Source organism: Enhydra lutris, unplaced genomic scaffold (assembly GCF_002288905.1).
Source record: "Enhydra lutris kenyoni isolate GAN:26980312 unplaced genomic scaffold, ASM228890v2 scaffoldscaffold57, whole genome shotgun sequence".
NCBI lineage: Eukaryota > Metazoa > Chordata > Mammalia > Carnivora > Mustelidae > Enhydra > Enhydra lutris.
Genome location: NW_019154141.1, coordinates 7,801,381 through 7,822,466, shown reverse-complemented (window position 1 = coordinate 7,822,466; position 21,086 = coordinate 7,801,381). Strand labels below are relative to the sequence as shown.

At 42.8% G+C, this 21,086-nt stretch overlaps 1 protein-coding gene across 1 annotated transcript in view; it reads right to left on the bottom strand.

The window, feature by feature from the left end:
• Window positions 1-2,975, bottom strand: part of LOC111158164 (SMAD specific E3 ubiquitin protein ligase 2) — a 115,449-nt gene extending 112,474 nt beyond the window's left edge. The window contains exon 1 of the mRNA XM_022520061.1: window positions 2,887-2,975. Coding sequence (XP_022375769.1) covers window positions 2,887-2,938 — 52 coding nt within the window. The 5' untranslated portion in view covers window positions 2,939-2,975. The remainder of the gene's footprint in view (window positions 1-2,886) is intronic.
• Window positions 2,976-21,086: the final 18,111 nt, after the last annotated feature.

The following is a 21,086-nucleotide window of genomic DNA, read 5'->3' as shown; positions in this document are numbered from 1 at the left end:
AACCCTGCCTCCTTAGCATTAAAAATACCAAGCAGTTCAATAGGTGATTGTGGGCTAAGGAATAATATGTGGAAAAGTCTAATATCTGCTGTAGGAAGAGACCTCATGGCTCAAATATTTCTTCTTCAGTATGTGCGTATGAGTGTGTGTGTGTGTGTGTGTGTGTGTGCGCGCGCGCGGGTACACATGTGTGATCATGCAAGAATTATTTATACCTTTCGGTAAGGGGGCAACTCTATGTTAAAGATATAACTGAGTACAGTTCATAAAGCACCATGGAATCAAAGATGCTCTATAAATTTAAAATATTCGTATGGTGCTGACTTAAAGAACAATAATTTTAAAGCATCTTACAGCCCAAGTGTATTATAAACCAAATAAAAATTCACTGTGGGATGTGCCTCTTTTTTTTTTTTTTTTAAGTGATTTTCCTCTATTATGGAACCCGGATCTAAATGAACTGTTAAACACTTAGTCTAAAGGTATGCCAAACATTTCTTAAGGTCTTAACAAAGAATCAACTTTTTTTTTTTTTTTTTTTTAAACAAAACGAGGCCTAGGTTAAATATTTTATTTGGCTTCTCAAGATGGACTGAAAAGTTGGGCACCAGCTCCAGACCAATTCCTGGACGCACATCAAACACAGCCCTGTCATTTATCCAGTCAGTCAAAACAATCTTTTCCATCTAACCCTTTAATGTTTATGTCCTAAAAAGCTGCTAATTGAATCCAGCTCTTGAAATCTATTTGTTAAAATCTATACCATCTAATTTGTAAATGGACAAAAATGAAAAAATATAAGTTACTTTCTTGGCAAAATAGAATAGAAGCCACCAAATGTAACCAAAAAGGAGAGGGCAATGTTTTTTAATCTCTGAATAGTTTTTCCTTAAAATATGACAGAGACAAATACCCAATGGTTTTAAAAAATTGAGAGTACCTCAAACTGTTTTTATAATTAAGGGGACAAAGTATATTTAATATTCCTCAGAAAAATCTAAAAATACAAAACTCACTCTATAAATTTAGTCCAGTGTTCCCTCTTCCCAGCCCCAAAAAGAAGTGTTATCTTTTCTCCTAAGTTTACTCATGAAATTTTATAATGTATCATAGGATGTAAGGAAACCACAAATAAACACTTTAAGATCTACTGAGTCACACTAAAAACTTCAAATTCGTTGTATCTGCAAAAAAACAAAACAAAAATATGTTTTCTCCCTCATTTTCTCATTACGCACATAGCCTAGAAGGAAGTAAATGACCAAAAGCCTATTTCTGATGCTTTTTGCACACCTGGAATCACAGATTCTTTCCATGATCACTGCCACAGGACTGACTGCTGAGAGGAACATCGGTAGATAATTCTAAAGCAACAAAGATCCCTTATAAAGGTTCCATAAGAAAACAAGGAAACTGAATGGGGGCCATGTTGTTGGGGGGAGTCCCCAATCCTGGTTTTCCATTAAGAACCACTCAGTTCATAATTTCTGCTATTTTCCCCAAAGAGTATTCCCCAGTTAAAACTGTAAAAAAAGTCTTATTTTTAAAATCGCAGCCAATTTATAGTCAAGCGAATTTCTCAAATACCAAATTCACTGCAAGTTTTTATCTCTAAAGTTCAGCCAGTGGACTAGGATGTGACACACAAGCATCCAATTACAAAATTAGTCCATATAAATCTCATCGTCTAGTGTAAACATAATCACAGTTTATTCTCACACGCGCGTGCGCACACAGATACACACAGAACCTCTAAGGAAAATCATCTTTCTCACCACACACCCCAGCAACGACTTGGATAATTTAATAGTGAACGGTGACACTAGAATAACTACAGTGATTTCAACTCCACTTTTCAAACCAAAAACAATCTGTCCTAAAAATAAAATGTCCTTAAAACGACCATGTAAGAATACCAAACGTGACACTGTGTAAACAAAATGTACCTGTAATGTTAAAGATTTAATGCACTTGGATTCATAAACACTTTGTAAGACAGGAGCCTTCTCCCTAGCAACCCCTCCATACAGTCTTTTCCATTTAGAAAAGGAGGTGAGAGAAAACTTCGCTTGCAAGTTTGTATGAGCACATACTTAGAAATGTACCCAAAAAAAAAAAAAAAAAAAGTGTTCTTAAAGCAGGTCTAGAGTTAGAAGTGAGACACAAGTTCTGCGGCCTACAAGGAACAACCCCAAACATGCTACCCTACAATCAAACACTTCCAAAACAGAGTGTACAATGAGCCGGAGTCGTCCGACCAGGAGGACACACCGGAAAAATCCACCCCGGTCTCCTCCCCTCCCGAAGACATGCGTTTCAGGTGTGTGGCACTGGCTGCTGTGGCTGGCGGCCGAGAATGAAGGTTTTTGCACGCGGGCATAAGTGGGCGAACAAGTTAACAAGCCGGGAACACACACACACACACACACACACACAGAGACACACACACACCCTCCCGTTAAGCGCTCCATCTTTAAGGAGTGTTTACTGCGCGCAGTCAGCGGTCGGATTCAGTAATCCCTGCCGCAGGAGCTCTTCATCCACTGGAAGACCCCACCTGGGCAGCAGCCCAGGGGCCGCTCCCCGAGGCCCCGGAGTGAGTCGTGCTCCTGGCCAAGGCTTTCCGACTTCAAATCCGCCTGCGAGTCCAACCGGGGCAGCCCTCCCCGCAACAAAAGACCCTCGAGACACCGTCGGCTTTTTCAAGAATTTCCCAACAAGGGCGAGTGGTTTTACCATTATTCCCCCCCTGAACTAGGCCTTCCCACGTCCCCGACCCCTAACTCACCATTGATCCCGACCCTGGCCCTTCCCAAGGCCACAGGCACCCCCTCCAGCTCGCCCACCTCGCGGCTGCCCCAACCCACCTCCCAACGCCCCCCTCACCTGTCAGGCGCAGCTTGACGGGCCCGTTCCTCCGGCCCCCGGGGTTAGACATGTCCCCGGCGGCGGGGGCGGGGGCGGCGACGGCGGCGGCGGCGGCGGGGCTGCGGCCGCGGCGCGGGTGCCGGGGCCGGCGGGCGGGCAGGCGGGCGGGGCGAGGGCGAAGCGCGGCGGAGTCACCACAGCGGCCGGGGCTGGGGCCCGAGCAGCCGGAGCCGCGGCCGCCACGGCCGGAGGGTCCCGGATGTGCCGAGCGTCGTCGCCATGAGCCGCGGAGGGAGCGGGACGCCGAGCTCCCCCCTCCTCCTACTTCTCCTTCCTCGGCCCGGGCCGCACAACAAAGCGGCAGCCGCGGCCGACCGCGCCGCCTCCGCCCGCGCCCGCGCCCCCGCCGCCCGCACGCAGCAGCCTCCGCCTTTCCCTCCTCTCGGCTCGGCGAGGCCCAGGAACCCACGGCGCTGGTCGGCCGAGGCGGGCGGTGCTCGGCGGCGCCGAAGCAGGACTCGGGGCTCGGCCGCTTCCTCCTCCACCCGCCCTCTTGTCTGAGGGAACCGGGTCCTGGGGCCGCCGCCGCCACTCGTCGGCTCCGGGGGGCGGGGAGGAGACGGGAGGCGGGGCCGGAGGGGCGGGGCTGGGGCGGGCGGGCGCGCGCGCGCGCGCGCGCAGATTCCCGGGACGCGGGGGCGCGAGGTGCGGAGCCCGGACCGGCCTGGACGCTGGCGATGAAGCGCGGGAGGTTCGCTGCAGCCGAGGGTCTCACACAGAACTTGGGGAGAGAACGGGCAAAAGAGCAAAGCGGCGGCGCCGAGTTCCGTGGCACCGGGAGGGGCTTAGTGTCCAGCCCACTTGAGGGAGCTTTTGTCCGTGCGATACAGATTGCATTTATTAGACGCCCACTGCGTGCAGAGCGCTCTAAGAGGTTGGGGCGAGTAAGGCTGGAACCAAATCCGCGACCCTCTGGGAATTTAGCGTCGGTGGGGTGAGGGAAGAGACCCAGTTCCCATACCGAGGGCTCCAGGAAATCCCCTGGGGTGTTTTGCTCTTGGTATCGTCGTTGCCACCTCCATCCAGGACTCACCTGGTGGACGAGATCAGGTTACCTGCCTGCTCCGGCTCTTTTTCCTGCTGTATCTCCAAGGATAGGAGATTGATGATAATACCTTAAAGGATTATTAGCAAGATAAACCTTGGAGATCAGTGTATGAAAAACTTTTCATACAAAACTATTTCGTTATCTCAGGAGGAAAAAAATAGAAAATGAAATAAAAATAAGTGTACCTTGCCCTTTGACCCTGTAATTGCACTCTTCGGAATTTATTCTTGATCTATAATAATACAAAAGATGTTCTTTGCAAAGTTCGATTAATAACAAAAGGGAGATGAGGGGCCAACCTAATGGTGAATTGTATTACATCATCCCCATCGATTTTTATGCAGCCATTTAAGTGGCAATTACGAAGATCATATAATATGGAAGAGTTAAATAAAGTTTAAGGGGTGCCTGGGTGCCTCAGTTGGTTAAGCATCTGCCTTGGGCTGGGGTCATGATCCCAGGGTTCTGGGAGCACATCGGGCTCCCTGTTCAGTGGGGTGCCTGCTTCTTCCTCTCCCTCTGAAGTTCTACCTGCTTATGCTCTCTCCTCTCTCTGTGTCAAATAAATAATTTTTTCAAAAATGAAGTTTAAAAGCACAACAAGAAGTTTTATGCATGCAAAAGGATTTCGGTCAATGAAAACCAAGAATAACAGTGTGGGGGGGGATTTTTTTAATGTGCTTTGTTAGTTTTGCTGAAGGCTGTTATTGATGTGATTTTAAATGTTTAATGAAGTCTAATACATTTTAATGCTAATTCAGTGTTAGTCATTCCTTTTAATCTATCAGTAATGTCTCTTCATTCTCCAGACAAAGTTCTTCAAGAGCATCTCATCAGGGGTGCCTGCGTGGCTCAGTAGGTTAAGGGTCTGCCTTTAGCTCGGGTCATGATCCCAGGGTCCTGGAATCCAGCTCCACCTCCGGCTCTCTGCTCAGTGGAAGCCTGCTTCTCCCTCTCCCTTCTGCTCCCCCTGCTTGTACTCTCTCTCTCTTTCAAATAAATAAATAAAATCTTTAAAAAAAAAAAAAAAAAAAGAACATCTCATCAGTCTGACTACAACCCTACAATTAAAGTACCCAGAAATTATAAAAAGTTCTATAAGTTAGACTAGAAATTCAAAGGACAGTGCTAGAAATTCAAATTCAAGTACTGAGTGCCTACTATGTACAAAGCAGTGAACAGTTTTCCTTAGAAGTGCTTCTTTGTACTAAAAGAAGCTATGAAGGGCCACTAATCACTTTGAACAATGGCTGCTACCACAATTTAAAAGATTGGATGGACAATAGCAAGAAAATTCGCAAACTGACAGATACATACGCATTTGCCTTACTCTTATGGCACATACTTTGTTCCCAACTACCCACTACATAATTTGTAGCTTTGTATTAGGCAATAGAATTTAGGATTAGAGAACAGTGGTGGGGAAGCTGGGGAGACTTACCTGTTGAGAAGTTTAAAAAGGTACCTTCAAATATGTAAGTCACAGGGCAGAAAAATGTATACATGCTTAACATACAGAGGAGGACTCTGTTTAGGCTTGCCTGTGTATAGGTTTAAATCTCATTGTTTAAAACAAAAGATTCAGATCAGAATAAGATTTTAAAACCATTCATACTGGGGCGCCTGGGTGGCTCAGTTGGTTAAGAGGCCGCCTTCGGCTCAGGTCATGATCCCGGAGTCATGGGATCAAGCCCCGTGGGATCAAGCCCCGTGGGATCAAGCCCCGTGGGATCAAGCCCCGCATTGGGCTCTCTGCTCAGTGGGAGGCCTGCTTCTCCCTCTCCCACTCCCCATGCTTGTGTTCCCTCTCTCATTGTGTCTCTCTCTGTCAAATGAATAAATAAAATCTTTTTTTTTAATTCATACTATTAAGGAGAGCTAAACTCATTAAATTAAATTTCAGCATTAGAGGCATAGCATTGCCTCTTCCTCATGGCAACACTTTCAGACATAAGCTTGAGAAAAAAGGGAGGAAAAACAATTCTTAGGGAATTCACTCTTTTTTCTTTCTCCCCAAAATAGAAATCCACTTCCAGTGTAAATCATACCTATGCATGTCTGTAATGGGTATGGGAATTGCAGAAAATCTTTTCAAAGCATTTTTATTCCCTTATGACTTCTAATTTGCTCTCGGTAGAATTGCGCACCTTTTATCAAATCATTATTTTAGGCATCTGTCTCAAGTTTACTAACGCCACCTATTTCATATTAATAAAATAAGTCTCTTTCCATAAATGCCACGTAGTAGAAACTTCCAGTGAAAATCCTGTAACAACAACTCATTAAATAGCATTTTGGAGTGAGAGTTTTAAAGTTTTTTAACATATTTTAATCACTGAAAGTTGCACTCTTTATGATGGTATCCTAGACCAGAGGTGAAAATCTACACATGGTTATAAGAATATTTAAAACCTTTTGTTTAAAACGTGTTTCTGTTTTCCAAGGCTAATGTTAAATTTGATGTGACTTTGCAAGAAAATGCTTACCATCTGTAGTTGGTATTTTTCTTCTGCTCCAGCCATTAATATATTTTTTACATAGAAGTGTTGTCTCCAGTAATAAAAAATCTGTCTGAGGTAAGGCTATGTTAATAATGGTCCTCCTGTGAAGTTATTTTTGTAGTGTAAATTTCAAATTTAATACAGTTTATGCACCATGGAAAAAAGCAAACATCAGGAACTCAGCAGTTTCTACCACGGCTTAAAATTCAACTTTCTTTAATGTTTAAAATATCATGAATTTAATTTATTTAATACTTAGTTCTAGCTTCCTTCAGGTCAGCTTATCACTGATGAAGCACCTAACCACAGCCCCTGTGTACTTAGAGTTGTTAACGTGACCCTCCCTCCCCCATCTCCACTCATTTCCTCTCTGCCTTTGCCTGTCCTAGGTCCTCAAGTTAGGTTTACTAAAAACCCTCATGCGCAGTCCTATCCTGACAAGGTTTAGAATTAGGTCACATTCCAAGCTGTTCTCTATGACCCCTTCCCTAACCCCCCTCCCCGCAGACCTGGTTCCCACTGATGAAAACTGAGGTCACATCTGGGGCCCATGTTTCTCCAGGTCGAGTCTCCCCCAGGCCTACTCACCTCACTCTTGCCTACAATGGTAGTCCCTACCCACATCCCCTTCTGAAGGAATCTGCCCTCTATCTACTGCTCATAGAGCTCTGTGCTTATTCCCAGAAATCCCAATTCAACAGATTAGGGTGGGACCCATGAATTTACATTTCTAATGCTACTGGTGGGGAGAACCCACGGTGAAGACCACTGCCTCACATCAGGGATAAGCCCCAGTGACCCTGTTTGTACTAGGTGAGCTTGGCCTCCTGTCTGGTTATGGGATGACTGACCAACAGGCCAATCCGATTTTCTCTCCTTCGAACATGAAATGGGGACAATGAGAGACTGAGTTAGTGCTGTGGTGCTTGGATGAGAGGCTGTAGAGTTAGCTGCTGAGAAAGACATTTTAAGGTTCAAGTAGATAAATAAAAGAGGGAATCAGTGTGTAGAAAGAGCCTAACAAAGCAGGCAAACCAAAGTGGGAGTAAGAGGTTTCATAACCCTGAAGAGGGAGACAAAGAGAATGATTGTCTAACAGAATTCCTGCCTTTACTCCTGGCCCACGAATGACTTCTTACAATTCATTTCTGAGGGATCTCACGGTGCAGAACAACCACCCCACCCCTCCTTAAGCAAGTTTAAGTGGGTCTCGGTCCCTTGCGTTCACTTTGTCCCCACTTGGAACACCTTTTCCTCTTCAGGCCTGTCCTAAACTCTTCTCCAAACACCCTTGATTGTCTGCTCTGCTCCTGCCAGTGTTCCTCCCCAGAAGTGAGTCACACCTACAACCCAGATATGGCTTGGATCCTACCGCCAAGGGGTAGCCCTTCTAGAATCCAGAGCACTCTAATACCTATGACTATTATGCTCTTGAGATGTGGCTGGCAATGTGCTGCAAGTATAAAATTCACATTGGATTTTGCAGACTTAGTTTGGGAAAAAAAGAAGGCAAAATGTCTTAACATTTTTCATATCAGTGGCGTATGGAAATCATAATATTTTTTTAAAGATTTTATTTTTTGACAAACAGAGAAGGATCACAAGTAGGCAGAGAGGCAGGTGGGGAGTGGGGGTGGGAAGCAGGCTCCCCACTGAGCAGAGAGCCCAATGCGGGGCTCGATCCCAGGACCCTGAGATCGTGACCTGAGCCAAAGGCAGAGGCTTAACCCACTGAGCCACCCAGGCACCCCTGGAAATCATATTTTGGACCTACTGGGTTAAATAAAGTATTAAAGTTAATTTTCTCTATTTCTTTTTACTTTTTAAAATAGGACTACTGGACAGTCTGAAACCACAAATATGACTCTCTCTGTACTTCTGTTGACCAGTGGTGTTCTAGAGAGTGATGACCATCCCATTCATCTACATCCAAAATACTTCCCACCAGCTGGACTCCCCACTGCTCTGCCCAGCACGTGACTTTCCCTGGCACTTTTTTAGATTTTATCTTACCCACCCAGGTTTCCAACCGATTTCTATAGCTAGGTCAGTTCAACAGCAACTCTTGTAAGAAGGGGAAGATCTGGTGCCAAGATCCTCTTCCTGCTCCTACCCCACCCACCTGGTTTTGATTCAAACTGACGGTTGTGCATTGCACCTAAACCTGATGATGGAGCAGATCTTACACAGCAGAGTCCTATGTCCGGTAGAGACATAGACCAGATGACCCCTGTTACGGATTGAATTATTTGCCCCAAAAGACATGCTGAAGTCCTAAACTCCACCCCCTGTATCTGGGACTATAACCTTATTTGGAAATAGGGTCTTTGAAGATGTAATCAAGTTAGGAAGAGGTCACGCAAGTGGGTCTTAAATTCAATATGACTGTTATCCTTCTAAGAAGCAGAAAATGTCATCTGAAGACAGAGATGCACAGGAAGAATGTCATGTGACGAAAGAGGCAGAGATTAGAGTGTGCAGCTGCAAGCCAAGGAATGCCAAGGATTGCTGGTCACCACCCGAAGCTGGGAAAAGGCAAGGAAAGACTCTGCCCAGAGTCTCGGAGAGAGCATGGCCTTGCTAATACCTTAACTTTGCAACTATGAGAGAAGACACGTCTGTTGCTTTCAACTACCGAGGTTGTCATACTTGTCGCGGGAGACCTAGGAAACGAATATAACCTCCAAGTCCCCTCTACAACCAATTATGTTATGCACAATACAGGTAAAAAGGTACCTTGCACGGCTGACTTTCATTATTGCTGCATTTACAATACCAGGCTTTAAAAAAAAATAGAACATCCTGTGAATCAAGGCCATTTTCATGCACCCATTTGCAAATGTCTTAAGTACACAGACTGCCCTGTTATATTGTAAATTCTGAGTTAAAAGAGAATGTAATTTGAAGAGATTGCATATTTTCCAAGGCCAATTTGGTGATTTAAGCATGGAAGTATTACAATTAAATGTTTGAAAAGTTATCTGTACATGGTTTGCTGTAAGCTGATCTCATGAAGCAATACATCTTTTGGGGATGAGGTAGCAGTCCCAATCCCCGGGGGAAAGGGAGCGGGCGCATCACACGACTGCAACTACTTTGGACAACTGAACAACATGAGAAGGCTGAAAAAAAAGTCATATCCAATCATCTTCAAAATAAAAACTGTAGTAGCTACAACACAAGCCTCCAAGGGCGGGATGGGAGGAGGAGATGTGGAAATATTTGAATGATGCAGTCTTTATGGGTAATCCAGAGAATATGGGCCAGAATGAGATCAACATGGCTCATAAGCCAATGGGTCAATGTCAACCACTTGCTTAGAAACCTTCAATGACATCTCCTTGCCTCTCGACGCCAATCCAAATAGACTCAGCGACATAAAGGAATGCTCATAATATAAACATATAAACTTTAAAAAAGAGGAAAACAAAAATATATGTGAGGAATGTTCCCATTTCCAACTTTTAAATAAATATACATTCATTCATGCAAAATGATATTTACTAAGCCTGGACTAGCTGCTGAGCACTGTTCTTGGAGTCTGTAGTCCAGTAAAGGAAGACAAACAACACATAAAAGGCAAAGGGCAAAAAAGGAATTATCTGTTGCTATCTAGAGAGCATTTTCAATGCTTAGGTCAAATCAATCACTGTGATTCTCCAAAGTTACACTGAAAATGTTGAGAAAGACTTTACCTCTTTCCCACTAGACATGAATTGGAAAAGATTGGCACTGCTGGGCCATATTGTGGCCCTCAGTGTCAGACACTGTCTGAGACTAGAGTCAATACAGAGAAAGCAGGGCTAAGAGATGGAGAGATGTGATCCTGAGGATGCCATTTAAGCCCCTGTAGCCTGAAGCCAACACGTAGCTTGGGTCAGGTTGGCAGTCACTTGCCTAGAAAAGTCTTAACTGATCCACCCTGGGAAACAGACTCTTAGGGGTGAAAGCTGCAATTTGCATTGTGAACTAGGGCCCCGTGAGAATCATTATCCAAGAGGTAAAGAAGGGACTGCAGGACACAGGCCCAGCTTTATTTACAAAAGCAGGCTGTGGGCTTGATGTGTCCCCTGGCCATAGTATTCACCCCTGCTCCAGATCTGGAGTCACAGGTAAAGAGAACGGAACCGTCCTTGAGAGGCTCAGTAGAAATCTGTAAAATAGGTTTCCAAGATCTGTGAAATCTGAAACCATTCGATAGTTGAGGGAAAGGAACCAATACAATTCTAAAAAGTGCTAATATTTATGGAGGGCTTACTACAGGCTAGATGCTCTGCTAAAGGGTATCTCACTGAGGATGCTTTGGTTAGCAAGGAACAGGAAACCTGACTCAAACAAACTTAAATGATACAGAGGATTTGTATTTCACACAATAAACATCTGAGATTGGGATGACTCCATGATTGGAGTCCCAGTGGTTTACTGATATGTTCAAGGACCCAGGTTGTTCCCATCTGGTGCTTCTGCCTTCCTCAGGGTTTTGGATGTACTTTTTAAAATTTATGTGGGGCGGCTGGGTGGCTCAGTGGGTTAAGCCTCTGCCTTCACCTTGAGTCATGATCGAGCCCCGTGTGTTGGGCTCTCTGCTCAGCAGGGAGCCTGCTTCCTCCTCTCTCTCTGCCTGCCTCTCTGCCTGCTTGTGATTTCTGTCTGTCAAATAAATAAATAAAATCCTAAATAAATAAATAAATAAAATTTACTTGCATATTTATTTGAGAGAGAGTGAGGGCGCATGAGCACAAGCAAGGCGAGGGCACGGCGGGGGGGGGTGAGGGAGTGGAGAAAAGCAGACTCCCCTCTGAGCGGGGAGCCTGATGAAGCAGGGTTTGATCCCAGAACCCTGAGATCACAACCTGAGCCGAAGGCAGATGCTTAACCGCTTAACCCACTGAGCAAACCAGGTGCTCTTTGACTTTATTTTTAGGTAACCCTCCCCATGCCCACAAGATGGTTACTATAGTCATATCCAAACCAAACAATCTTTAGGAGAAGAAACAGATCGTCTCTTCCAATACCTGCTTCTTCTTCTTTTTTTTTAATTTATTAAAATTAAATGAAGATGTGGACATACCTGGTTTGCTCTGATTTTGTTGACATGTGCTCAGGTTTCTTCTATCTTTATTGATGTTTTTTAAGACCAGCCTTAAAACTTTTTAAATTTTTCCTAATTGGTAATTAATGTAGACTCTGAAAGAAGGATATAATAATTGATCATCTAAATATTTTATCTCTGATATAGTTATGGTGGGCTTTGCCTTTGCAACATCATTTATTTTTTTTAAAGGAATGTGTCATATATGAAACTTCTAGCCTTAAACAGAATTTCTGTATCAGTAGTTAATCACAACTTAATACAGGGAGCATGATAAACAGAATTTCGTAACAAATGTGCTGGTTTTTTGTGTCTTTAAAGCTGACTTAATCAGGAATTTGAGATATCGGATTATATATTTCATAGGAATCACAGCTATTGACAATGTCCTAAATATTTAAGAAACCATATTGTACTGATGGCATGTACAAAACATTGAACAAAAAATTTTATAGAAGTATATAAATTCATCATCTCAGTTCACTTAAAAATAAACTTACAAATGTTTGTAACATTTAATTTGATTTACTCCCCTGGGACAAATAATTCATTGGTAAAGTGTAATGTCTTTTGTGTTTTTTAAAAATGCTTTGAGAATCAATTACTTGCATATGAACTACTGAGAGAAATAAAATATTTGATGCATTGTTAAAAAAAAAAAAAGAGAGAGGCAGAGAGTCAGGCAAAGAGAGAGAGAGGAGGAAGCAGGCTCCCTGCTGAGCAGAGAGCCCAATGAGGACTTGATCTCAGGACCCTGAGATCATGACCTGAGCCGAAGGCAGAGGCTTAACCCACTGAGCCACCCAGGTGCCCGAAACTGCTATTTAAGCAGAAAATTAATGATGAACATTACACAGTATAGTAGATAGCTTTCATTTTTAGTTCCTATATTTCTATATTCCACATATGTTCTATGCTAATATTCATAAACTTTTTTTAAGATTTTATTTATTTATTTGCCAGATAAGAGAGACAGTGAGAGAGGGAGCACAAGCAGGGGGAATGGGAGAGGGAGAAGCAGGCTTCCCTCTGAGCAGGGAGCCCGATGTGTGGCTCGAGTCCAGGACCCTGGGATCATGACCTGAGCCGAAAGCAGACACTTCATAAACATTTTCTACCATTTTGTTTACCCATGCCATCTCTCGAGTTTGTTCAAGTTGAGATATGTCAAGGCAACAGACCTTCTCCTTTTAGGCCTCTCTGTCATGGGTGGGCACACTTCACCTTGGTTTACTCAGAGTTCTTTTCTGTGTCTCCTGCATTATGAGGCAGGAGAGGAATTCCCTTCAGTCTTGATTGGCTAAATCACTTTCCTTGGTTGCATTTCTGTGGAAAACTATTTTAGAGAACATTCAGTGAACTTACTCTGTATGTTTTCACATTGTGAGGATTTACTCTGTAAGAATATTATTTCACCTGTATTTAGAGAAAGTTGCTTGTTTTGGCAATCTCTCTTTTGCTAGGAGAACCCACATGAGCCAAATTCCACTTTCAGAAATGCTGTGGGCCAAACTTCATGCTGTGTAAGTTCATATCTAAAGACAGTAAATTTCTGAATGGGTTCATAAGATGAAATACAACTTACTTGTGCTCACTGCCTTTCCTTAGAGATTGATTCCAGAATGTTTTAAATGCCTACAGACAGTCATAGATTTGCTCATGACAGATTTACTCATGTCACTGCTCATGACAGCAGTGAATGAATTCAGAAGAAAGACAGTGTTTTCAGATGGGTTAGACCACATGTTTTAATAATTTTGCAAATAAGGAAATTCTGACAGTGAGGGGGAACCCCCTTGGTCCCTCTAAAGATAGCATAAGTCATTCTACAGGGTATTTTTATTTTTTATTTTTATTTTTTAAAAGGTTTTATTTATTTATTTGAGAGAGTAAGTGAGCGAGAGCAAGAAAGAGAGAGAGAGAGCGCACAAGCAGGCAGACAGAGGGAGAGGCAGGCTCCCTGTTGAGCAGGGAGCCTGATGCCGGACTTGATCCCAGGACCCCAGGAACATGACCTGAGCTGAAGGCAGATGCTTAACTGACTGAGCCACCCAGGTGCCCCCAAATGAATGGAATTCTTAATTTTTAAGTTACTGTCTTTAAAAATATCCTCTCCCTCCCCCGGCTCATGCTCTCTCTCTCACTCTCTCTCAAACAAATAAATAAAATCTTAAAAAAAAAAAAAAAAGAATTCCGTTCAAGTTTGACAGGATTTGGCATAATAGATTTGATAAATGAATGTATAGTTTATATTTACTTTACTTTACCAGGATAGTAGAAAATATAGCTCTGGTCTCTTGATTGTTTATATGGTACATGTTTTGGCAGGGACACAAATTGACTGGATGTAATTTTGTTTTTGGGCTTAAATATGTTTTTCAGTTGCTCTCCTTGTGTTGTCTTCGTCCAGCCTCAATCCATGGACCACGGTGCTGCTTTTCTAGCTTCCTGTACTAAAACCATGTTCACCTCTTACATCTTCTGTCAGCTGTGGTTAAGAGTCCTTGTCCTTCGGGAGCCTAGGTCACATTGGCCGTGAAATAGGCGTAGCTATCGAACACTCCCTGAACTACAAACTACAAACTTGGAAGGGGGACATACTATGGTTGCATGAAAATGTTATAGCTTCAGGGGCGCCTGGGTGGCTCAGTGGGTTAAAGCCTCTGCCTTCCGCTCAGGTCATGATCCCAGGGTCCTGGGATCAACCCCACATCGGGCTCTCTGCTCCGCGGGGAGCCTGCTTCCTCCTCTCTCTCTCTCTGCCTGCCTCTCTGCCTACTGTGATCTCTGTCAAATAAATAAATAAAATCTTAAAAAAAAAAAAGAAAATGTTATAGCTTCAGCCTTTCTGTGCAATGTGGAAGGAAAATCCTCTTTCCTCTCAGTCCCTATTAAAAAAGTAACTCTTCAGGAAGTTAGCTAGCACTGAGCTAGCACTTGAGAGGCCTTCCATATTTCCACTCTCCCTCTTGGCCCTGTGATCAGCTTCCAAGTAAGCCATATATTAAAGATTGTTTAGCTATACTATAATCGCAAATGGCACATTAGAAACTGCTAGAAACTGGGCTGGCCTGCCAGGGAACAAAAGACCACCTAAAGCAAAGGCAAGCTATCTCACTTGAGTCTGTCTTGGACCAGCCAGGCCCTCTTTGATCTGCTAGCTAATGGACAGCTGACTAAAGATACATGAGTAGGTGAGTCCGGCTGAGACCAGAAGCCCAAATTGCCAACCTCGATCACTGTGAGTGAAATCAACGACTGTGGTTTCACACACTGAATTCGGACGTTGTTTGTTACACAGCGAAAGCAAGGTGGTACACCCTGCTAGAGAGGTCTGGTCACATCGCGAATTTAATAACTGGTTCAGTTGTACTTGATTTTTGAAGCAACCTTTGGAGCTCTCGGGCTTTCCCTGACCTCCTTGGCTTGGCTGTAGTACTTCAGTGTGGTCGTTGGGGTGCTGGGCATTGTGTTCGCAGACCTGGGTCTGAATCCAGTCTCTTCCACTTCTTTGCTGTATGACCTTGGGCAAGTCACGTTCCTCTCTCTGAACTTAATTTTCTCCAATTGTGTAAAACGTGGAAAAGAATATTACCTGATGAGATCACATGTGGTTCCTTCTCTAATATCTTTTCCTGGCCCCCTGTACTTCTTTCCTAACAGAACCCTGATTTCATTCAGTTATTCATACATGCTCTGCATGGTTTTTGGCGTTCTCTTCATAGCCTCGATGGGGAGCTGATTCCTAATTAGTCTCAACTAATCTTGGAAATCCATTGCCCTTGCCAATGATTAGTTTAAGAGTGGGCATATGGTTAAATTTTGACCAATGAGAAATGAGAGGGAAGATCCTACTGTAGAGGGATTTTTGGGAAACACTTCTTCACTTTTTTTTTTCTAAGATTTTATTTATTTATTTGACAGAGAGAAAAATCACAAGGAGGCAGAGAGGCAGGCAGGGAGAGAGGTGGAAGCAGGCTCCCTGCTGAGCAGAGAGCCCGATGCGGGGCTCCATCCCAGGACCCTGGGATCATGACCTGAGCCGAAGGCAAAGGCTTTAACCCACTGAGCCACCCAGGCACCCCAAGAGTCACACCTCTTCTGAGTTAGCCAGGCTGCCCTATTTCTTCACTTTTAAGAAGCAGGTATTGGGGGCGCCAGGGTCCTGGGATCGAGCCCCACATCCAGCTCTCTGCTCAGCAGGGAGCCTGCTTCCCTTCCCCTCTATCTGCCCGCCTCTCCGCCTACTTGTAATCTCTGTCAAATAAATAAATAAAATCTTTAAAAAAAATAACAATTTTTAATGTGCCATTTGTGATTATATTATAGCTAAGAAATTGATATATTCAATTAATATAATGCCATAAAGGTCAGTAAAAATGCCAAGTAGGTGAACTATATTACTACATTGAACTGCATATTTGTAATAAAGTTAAGTCTAAAAACTGTGTAAGAACTTGAAGGAGACATCATCAAGTAGTACATATTAACAGAGAGATTAAGATCACATGATCTAGTGCAGTGATCCTGTCTAGAATAAAAAGTATGTATTCCAGCAAGAAATTTTTAACTCATACTGTCTAACCATAAAGAAGAGGTTAAATAATGACACATTCATATCATGGAACACATGCATCCAACTGTAGGAATACATTCATTACACCAAGATACGTGGCATATATAACATATAAATATCAATTATTGTTAATATGTATATTTTTGACATAGGAAATGCTTTTAACATATTGTCAAGTGGGGAAAGAAGTTTTATAATATAGTATTACTGTGTAACTCACTTCCGTTTTTTTTTTTTTTTTTTTAGAGATGAGTGAGGTGGAGGGAGAGGGAGAGAGAATCTTAAGCAGGTTCCACACCCAGCACAGAGTCCAGCGTGGAGCTCATCTCATGACCTGAGAGTACGATCTGAACCAAAATCAAGAATAGGACACTTAACCGACTGACCTACCCAGGTGGCCTTGTGTAACTTCATTTCATTTTTTTATTAAAGATTTATTTGTTTATTTATTTAACAGAGAGAGACACAGCAAGTGAGGGAACATAAGCAGGGGGAGTGGGAGAGGGAGAAGCAGGTTTCCCACCCAGCAGGGAGCCCGATACGGGGCTCAATCCCAGAACTCTGGGATCATGACCTGAGCTGAAGGCAGATGCTTAACGACTGAGCCACCCTGGTGCCCCTGTAACTTCATTTCTTTTTTTTTTTTTTAAGATTTTATTTATTTATTTGACAGACAGAGAGATCACAAGTAGGCAGAGAGGCAGGCAGAGAGAGAGAGGGAAGCAGGCTCCCTGCTAAGCAGAGAACCCAATGTGGGGCTTGATCCCAGGACCCTGGGATCATGACCTGAGCCGAAGGCAGAGGCTTAACCCACTGAACCACCCAGGCGCCCCTGTAACTTCATTTCTTAACAAAAAATGTAATTTATATACAGATTTAAACATCTTAAAGGAAACGTACCAAGATGTAACTCAAGGTTCTTTTTTTTTTTTTTTTTTTTAAGATTTTATTTACTTATTTACCAGAGAGAGAGAGAGAGAGAGAGAGAGTACGAGAGTATAACCAGGGAGGGCAGCAGGCAGAAGAAGAAGCAGGCTCCTTGCTGAGCAGGGATCCCGATTTGGGACTCAATCCCAGGGTCCCGGGTTCATGACCTGAGTCAAAGGCAGACACTTAGCAACTGAGCCACCCCGGGGGGGGGGGGGGTCCCAAGGTTATTTCTTATATAATGGGAGTTTCTGTTTCTTCTTCTTTTGCTTATTTGTAGTTTCCACTTCTTTTCTACAATGAACATCTATTACTCAGTAATAAAACAGTTAAAATATTGGGTTTTAACAAGAGAAAAATATGCAAATAAAAAAGGATGAAAGAAAACCAGTAGATGATACCATCAAATGGGACTTTCATTTTTGTCTTTAATGTTTTCTGAATTTTCCAGAGAGCACTTATTAAAATCATATTGCATATAATATTAATATTACATGTTACCAGCTCATATTGTATGACCCCATATTGGACGGATGGGCAGGGAAAGGAAATGGTTACACACTTAGGAGAAAGGTCACATCAAAAAATAAATAAAAATTTCTGCATCATCAACTGCTATAGGTTCTTTCCTCAGAAATGTCTGATTGTCAAATGAGATTCCTAAATGAAGCTGGAAAAAGTGTAATTTGCAAATATCAGTGACCCCTTTACATTGGTCCAAGTGGTGGTGGGATCTCTGACTCAACACCGCCCCCTTCCTGTGGTCTCAGCATCTTTCTCTGGGACAAGGACAGCTCTGTGCCAAATTTCAGGTGAGAAACCAGAGCTTAACAAGAGTTCCTTGGGTTACTTAGGCTCAAACAGAAGTTGAGCAAGATGTGAACCGACAGCTGCCCCTGTGGAAATGACTTCAGGCTCTTAGCCGACAATGGGCTCAGCATGAGTCACTCCAGAGACATGAGCTCTTAGCCGAATTCATAGCAGGATTCTAGTGGGGATAAATGTCATTCATGATGGTCCCCCTCTACCTGCAGCCCATAAGCCTACACTATAAGCAATACTTTCCATTCTGGAACTATACTGTAAAAGAGACAAGGGAGACAGGAATTAAGATGCTGAAAGACTTTAAGTCATATCCCATGGGGAATATTTGGAAAAGATGAGAAAGAAATCTCCCAGGAACACATCAGCTGCCTTAAAATAACTGATAATCTTCACGTTCAGGTAAATTATTGCAGGGAGGAGCTGGGACTAGAATCCCATTGAGACAGAACTTGAGACAGGAGAAAGGTTTTTTTGCCATTTGAATTGGCAGAAGATACGCTGGCCTTGGAACTGCTCCTCTGTGTGGTCTGGAGAACTACAGCATGGGCTTCAGAGGAACCTACTAGAAAAGTGCCAGGTCTCAGGGCTAACCCAGACCTATTGAACCAGAACCGGAAGTTCAAAAGGATGCGCAGGTGACTCAAATGCAAATGCACATTCACGTTGTAGGTCACACTGGTCCGGACTGTCCATCTGGGGAGGAAATAGTGCCCTGTTCCTCTGGAGAGAAAGCTAAGGCTGGGCTACCCTCATTCAGGGCACTGTGGAGAACTCAAAAACTGGAAGACGGTCCAGGAAAGATGGATGAGTAAGGGTGTTTATTGAAGCAGAGTTTGAATTAGAAAAAAAAAATTTTTAATCTAAATCTGGCAAAAATTATAATAAGATAGTATGCTGCCATTAAAAATAAATATTTTAGATGAACTTTTAAAGAATTTTAAAATGTTCAGAATACACTAGGGGAAACTAAATTACAAAACATAATACGCACAATGTGATACTTATCATATACTTAACATTCACTTAAAAATAATTACAAAAAACCTTAAATATATAATTAAAATGTTATCTAACCTGTGGAGACTGTTGTGTTGTTGTTGTTGTTGTTGTTGTTTTTAAGAATTTTATTTATTTATTAGCAAAAGAGTGTGAGAGAGAGCACAAGCCCGGGAGAGAGGCAGAGGGAGAGGGGATAAGCAAACTCCCCACTGAGTGTGGAGCCCAACACGGGGCTCCATCCCACAACCCTGAGATCATGACCTGAACCAAAATCGACAGTCGGACTCTTCACTGACTCAGCCACACAGACGCCCCTATGACTATGGATAGTTCTATCCAACTTGTGTCCTTATGCATCGATGTAAAAAAATTATTTTAAATAAGTTGGGATGGTATTATAAAACCAAAGTTATATTCAGATTTTTCACTTATCATGAGATTATTTGCATATCATTAAATACTATTTGAATACAATGAGGTGGCTAGATGGCATTTTATGCTGTAAATACCCTTGATCTGTTGTCCATTCTCATAGTGATGGACATTCAGGTTGTTTCCAGTTCTTCTCTAGTTTAGATCTATAATAAGGACTCTTGTTCCTAAATCCCTGGTTATTTTATTAGAATGAGTTGTAGGGGCGCCTGGGCAGCTCAGTGGGTTAAGCCTCTGCCTTCTGCTCAGGTCATGATCCCAGGGTCCTGGGATGGAGCCCTGCATCGGGCTCTCTGCTCAGCAGGGAGCCTGCTTCCTCTCTCTCTGCCTGCCTCTCTGCCTACTTGTGATCTCTGTCTGTCAAATAAATAAATAAAATCTTAAAAAAAAAAAAAAGAATGAGTTGTAGAATTGGGATTATCTTGAGATCAAAGGGCATGAACTCTTTCTAGGTACGACCTTGTTTTGGAAAACCGAGACTATCTCACCAAAAGTCCACCAGTCTTTCTTTTCCTAAAAGCTACCAGGATAGACTGACAAATTCTCTAGACTTAGAGATTTTTCTTGGAAGTGATTTTTTTCCTTAACAATATAAATAATCAGTTTCTCCCCTACCTGTATGCTTATTCTGATACACTATTTTTCATGGGTTGATTTTGGCAATTTATACTTGTCTAGAAAAAATGTTCACTTCATCAAAAACTGAAGATTTACTAGAACTGAGTTGAACATGATATGTTTTAATTTTTTAAGGGGTTCCTTTCCATCTGATATATATTTTTTTAAATTTTATTTATTTATTTGAGACAGAGATCACAAGTAGGCAGAGAGGCAGGCAGAGAGAGAGGATGAAGCAGGCTCCCTGATGAGCAGAGAGCCCAATGTGGGGCTCGATCCCAGGACCCTGGGATCATGACCCGAGCTGAAGGCAGAGGCTTTAACCCACTGAGCCACCCAGGCGCCCCTCCATCTGATAATATATTCTGTTTCTCATTTCTAGTTCTAGTTATTTTGGGTTTTGGGTTTTGGGTTTTTTTTTCTTAATTAGATAACCAGATTATTTTAGTGTTTCAAAGAATCAGCCCTTTTTTTAAAACTTTTTTTTCAGCCCCCTAATTTATTTGCTAATTCAATCTTATTTCTGACTCTTATTTTTTATTTCCTTCAGAGAATAACTTCCCAATAAAAGTAATTATAGAATAAAAAAGTAATTACAAAAGGAAAAAATTATGGGTTTGACTCTGTAAAATTGTTTTTTAAAGTTATACATTCCCAAGAAAAATTAACATAAAAGAAACAGGCTGTACTCTGTTCCCAAATGTGATTAGGAAAGTTCTAATATTTTTTATTATGTAGGCAACTCAAACAAATTCACAAGAAAAAAAAAAAAAACCCACCAATAACCCAAAAGATTGATGGGCAGGTACTTATACATATAGCTCACAAGGAAAAAACAATTTTTTTAAAAAGATTCCATTCATTTATGTGGCACAGAGACAGAGATCACAAGTAGTCAGAGAGGCGGTGGGGGTGGTTGGGGGGGAAGTAGGCTCCCTGCTGAGCAGAGAGCCTGATGCGGGGCTCGATCCCAGGACCCTGAGATCCTGACCTGAGCCAAAGGCAGAGGCTTAACCTACTGAGCCACCCAGGCACCAGGAAAATATTTTTAATTTCAAAAAAAAATTTTTAGGGGCGCCTGGGTGGCTCAGTGGGTTAAGCCGCTGCCTTCGGCTCAGGTCATGATCTCGGGGTCCTGGG